The sequence below is a fragment of the Passer montanus genome, unplaced genomic scaffold (assembly GCF_014805655.1).
Source record: "Passer montanus isolate IOZ18808 unplaced genomic scaffold, ASM1480565v1 scaffold648, whole genome shotgun sequence".
NCBI lineage: Eukaryota > Metazoa > Chordata > Aves > Passeriformes > Passeridae > Passer > Passer montanus.
Window position 1 is genome coordinate 8,350 of NW_024371571.1, and position 4,617 is coordinate 12,966.

Genomic DNA, 4,617 nt, shown 5'->3' on the forward strand with positions numbered 1-4,617 from the left:
GGGGAGGGGACGGGGACGGGGGCAGGGAGGGGACAGGGAGGGGACAGGGACAGGGACAGGGAGGGGACAGGGAGGGGACAGGGAGAGGGAGGGGACGGTTGCCAGGGCTCACCAGGCACTCGAGCAGGCGCGCGGGGCGGGAGATGATGATGAGGAGCCGCTTCACCAGCTGGGTGATGAAGGCCACCTCCTCCGACTCGGAGCGCTCGTAGGCCTGAGGGGACACGGAGGGACACGGGGGGTCAGGGGGGACACCGGGGGGCCCAGGGGACACGTGGGGGTCCCTCAGGGTTGTGCTGGGTCCCTCTGGGTCCCCTTGGTCCCTGTGGGGTCTCTTTGGGTTCTCTTGGGTCCCTTTGAGTCCTGCTGGTCCCTTTGGCTCCCGTTGTCCCCCACTGTCCCCCGCTGTCCCCACTATCCCCATTGTCCCCGCTGTTGTCCCCATTGCTGTCCCTGCTGTCCCATGTCCCCGCTGTCCCCAATATCCCCGTTGTCCTGTGTCCCTGCCCCTTTCCCCGTCCCCATTGCTGTCCCCACACTGTCTGTCACTGTCCCGGCTGTCCCCGTGGCTGTCCCCACGCTGTCCAAGGGAGGGGACGGTTGCCAGGGCTCACCAGGCACTCGAGCAGGCGCGCGGGGCGGGAGATGATGATGAGGAGCCGCTTCACCAGCTGGGTGATGAAGGCCACCTCCTCCGACTCGGAGCGCTCGTAGGCCTGAGGGGACACGGAGGGACACGGGGGGTCAGGGGGGACACCGGGGGGCCCAGGGGACACGTGGGGGTCCCTCAGGGTTGTGCTGGGTCCCTCTGGGTCCCCTTGGTCCCTGTGGGGTCTCTTTGGGTTCTCTTGGGTCCCTTTGAGTCCTGCTGGTCCCTTTGGCCCCCATTGTCCCCCGCTGTCCCCCGTTGTCCCCGGTGTCCCTGTGCCACTCACGTCCTGCAGCAGGCGCTCCATGCTCTCCTGCAGCTCGCAGAAGCAGCCGTGGTGTCCCTGTCCCCAATGTCCCCATTGTCCCTGTGTCCCGGCTGTCCCCTGTCCCTGTCCCCGGTGTCCCCTGTCCCTGTCCCTGTTCTCACGTCCTGCAGCAGGCGCTCCATGCTCTCCTGCAGCTCGCAGAAGCAGCCGGCGCTGTCCCTGTCCCCATTGTCCCTGTGTCCCGGCTGTCCCCTGTCCCTGTCCCCGGTCAGGATCCCCCCCAAGACCCCCCCCAGGACCCCCCCAGCCCCCGCGCGGGGGTCGCGCCCCCCTCACCGACACGGTGGGGCTGGGGGTGTTGGTGCCATAGCCCGAGGACGGCAGCGAGGCCAGAGACCAGCGGCGCCCGTCCGGCCTGGGGGGCAGACCCGGGCCAGGCCCGGGACAGGGCGGGATGGAACCGGGACAGCCCGGGGAGACACGCGGGGACACCTCCCGGGATACTGGGGACACCCCCGGACATTTGGGGACACCGCCGGTTCCCCCCGGTGTCCCTGAGCCCCCCGGTGTCCCGGTGTCCCCCCGCTGCCCCGGTCCCCCCCGGTGTCCCCCCGGTGTCCCCGCTGTGAGGATGGAGGGTGAGGATGAAGATGAGGATGAGGAAGGAGCCGGGGGGGCCCGGGGAGGAGGAGGAGGGTGAGGATGGAGGGTGAGGATGAAGATGAGGATGAGGAAGGAGCCGGGGGGGCCCGGGGAGGAGGAGGAGGGTGAGGATGGAGGGTGAGGATGAAGATGAGGATGAGGAAGGAGCCGGGGGGGCCCGGGGAGGAGGAGGAGGGTGAGGATGGAGGGTGAGGATGAAGATGAGGATGAGGAAGGAGCCGGGGGGGCCCGGGGAGGAGGAGGAGGGTGAGGATGGAGGGTGAGGATGAAGATGAGGATGAGGAAGGAGCCGGGGGGGCCCGGGGAGGAGGAGGAGGGTGAGGATGGAGGGTGAGGATGAAGATGAGGATGAGGAAGGAGCCGGGGGGGCCCGGGGAGGAGGAGGAGGGTGAGGATGGAGGGTGAGGATGAAGATGAGGATGAGGAAGGAGCCGGGGGGGCCCGGGGAGGAGGAGGAGGGTGAGGATGGAGGGTGAGGATGAAGATGAGGATGAGGAAGGAGCCGGGGGGGCCCGGGGAGGAGGAGGAGGGTGAGGATGGAGGGTGAGGATGAAGATGAGGATGAGGAAGGAGCCGGGGGGGCCCGGGGAGGAGGAGGAGGGTGAGGATGGAGGGTGAGGATGAAGATGAGGATGAGGAAGGAGCCGGGGGGGCCCGGGGAGGAGGAGGAGGGTGAGGATGGAGGGTGAGGATGAAGATGAGGATGAGGAAGGAGCCGGGGGGGCCCGGGGAGGAGGAGGAGGGTGAGGATGGAGGGTGAGGATGAAGATGAGGATGAGGAAGGAGCCGGGGGGGCCCGGGGAGGAGGAGGAGGGTGAGGATGGAGGGTGAGGATGAAGATGAGGATGAGGAAGGAGCCGGGGGGGCCCGGGGAGGAGGAGGAGGGTGAGGATGGAGGGTGAGGATGAAGATGAGGATGAGGAAGGAGCCGGGGGGGCCCGGGGAGGAGGAGGAGGGTGAGGATGGAGGGTGAGGATGAAGATGAGGATGAGGAAGGAGCCGGGGGGGCCCGGGGAGGAGGAGGAGGGTGAGGATGGAGGGTGAGGATGAAGATGAGGATGAGGAAGGAGCCGGGGGGGCCCGGGGAGGAGGAGGAGGGTGAGGATGGAGGGTGAGGATGAAGATGAGGATGAGGAAGGAGCCGGGGGGGCCCGGGGAGGAGGAGGAGGGTGAGGATGGAGGGTGAGGATGAAGATGAGGATGAGGAAGGAGCCGGGGGGGCCCGGGGAGGAGGAGGAGGGTGAGGATGGAGGGTGAGGATGAAGATGAGGATGAGGAAGGAGCCGGGGGGGCCCGGGGAGGAGGAGGAGGGTGAGGATGGAGGGTGAGGATGAAGATGAGGATGAGGAAGGAGCCGGGGGGGCCCGGGGAGGAGGAGGAGGGTGAGGATGGAGGGTGAGGATGAAGATGAGGATGAGGAAGGAGCCGGGGGGGCCCGGGGAGGAGGAGGAGGGTGAGGATGGAGGGTGAGGATGAAGATGAGGATGAGGAAGGAGCCGGGGGGGCCCGGGGAGGAGGAGGAGGGTGAGGATGGAGGGTGAGGATGAAGATGAGGATGAGGAAGGAGCCGGGGGGGCCCGGGGAGGAGGAGGAGGGTGAGGATGGAGGGTGAGGATGAAGATGAGGATGAGGAAGGAGCCGGGGGGGCCCGGGGAGGAGGAGGAGGGTGAGGATGGAGGGTGAGGATGAAGATGAGGATGAGGAAGGAGCCGGGGGGGCCCGGGGAGGAGGAGGAGGGTGAGGATGGAGGGTGAGGATGAAGATGAGGATGAGGAAGGAGCCGGGGGGGCCCGGGGAGGAGGAGGAGGGTGAGGATGGAGGGTGAGGATGAAGATGAGGATGAGGAAGGAGCCGGGGGGGCCCGGGGAGGAGGAGGAGGGTGAGGATGGAGGGTGAGGATGAAGATGAGGATGAGGAAGGAGCCGGGGGGGCCCGGGGAGGAGGAGGAGGGTGAGGATGGAGGGTGAGGATGAAGATGAGGATGAGGAAGGAGCCGGGGGGGCCCGGGGAGGAGGAGGAGGGTGAGGATGGAGGGTGAGGATGAAGATGAGGATGAGGAAGGAGCCGGGGGGGCCCGGGGAGGAGGAGGAGGGTGAGGATGGAGGGTGAGGATGAAGATGAGGATGAGGAAGGAGCCGGGGGGGCCCGGGGAGGAGGAGGGTGAGGATGGAGGGTGAGGATGAAGATGAGGATGAGGAAGGAGCCGGGGGGGCCCGGGGAGGAGGAGGGTGAGGATGGAGGGTGAGGATGAAGATGAGGATGAGGAAGGAGCCGGGGGGGCCCGGGGAGGGGGAGATGAGGATGGAGGGTGAGGATGAAGATGAGGATGAGGAAGGAGCCGGGGGGGCCCGGGGAGGAGGAGGGTGAGGATGGAGGGTGAGGATGAAGATGAGGATGAGGAAGGAGCCGGGGGGGCCCGGGGAGGAGGAGGGTGAGGATGGAGGGTGAGGATGAAGATGAGGATGAGGAAGGAGCCGGGGGGGCCCGGGGAGGAGGAGGGTGAGGATGGAGGGTGAGGATGAAGATGAGGATGAGGAAGGAGCCGGGGGGGCCCGGGGAGGAGGAGGAGGGGGAGGATGGAGGGTGAGAAAGGAGCGGCGGGGATGAGGATGAGGGTGAAGATGAGGATGAGGATGGAGGGGGGAGGAACATGAGGATGAGGAGGGAGAGGATGAGGAAGGAGCGGGGCTGAAGGCAGGGAAGGATGAGGATGAAGATGAGGACGAGGATGGACGATGAGGATGAGGATGGAGACGGACATGGCAGAGAAGGGTGAGGATGAAGATGGAGGATGAAGGATGGACATGGAGGATGAAGGAGGAGGATGAAGGCTGGCGATGGAGGCCGAGGATGAGGATGGAGGACGGGGATGAGGATGAGGATGGACACGCAGCCTGAGGATGAGGATGGGGGCGGCGCGGGAGGAAGGCCGAGCCCCCCGGTACCTCTTGGTGCGGCGGAACATGCTGCCGCCCCCCGGGGGGGCTCCGGGGGTCTCGGGGGTCTCTGGGGGCTCCGGGGGTCTCGGGGCTCCCGG

At 67.3% G+C, this 4,617-nt stretch overlaps 1 protein-coding gene across 1 annotated transcript in view; it reads right to left on the minus strand.

Moving 5' to 3' along the window:
* LOC120511362 (microtubule-associated serine/threonine-protein kinase 1-like) overlaps positions 1 to 4,545 on the minus strand; it is an 11,868-nt gene extending 7,323 nt beyond the window's left edge. The window contains exons 1-5 of the mRNA XM_039728244.1: positions 4,526 to 4,545; positions 1,254 to 1,332; positions 936 to 992; positions 615 to 716; positions 113 to 214 (exon numbers count right to left, since the gene is read on the minus strand). Of these exons, the coding sequence (XP_039584178.1) occupies positions 113 to 214; positions 615 to 716; positions 936 to 992; positions 1,254 to 1,332; positions 4,526 to 4,545 (360 nt within the window). The remainder of the gene's footprint in view (positions 1 to 112; positions 215 to 614; positions 717 to 935; positions 993 to 1,253; positions 1,333 to 4,525) is intronic.
* Positions 4,546 to 4,617: the final 72 nt, after the last annotated feature.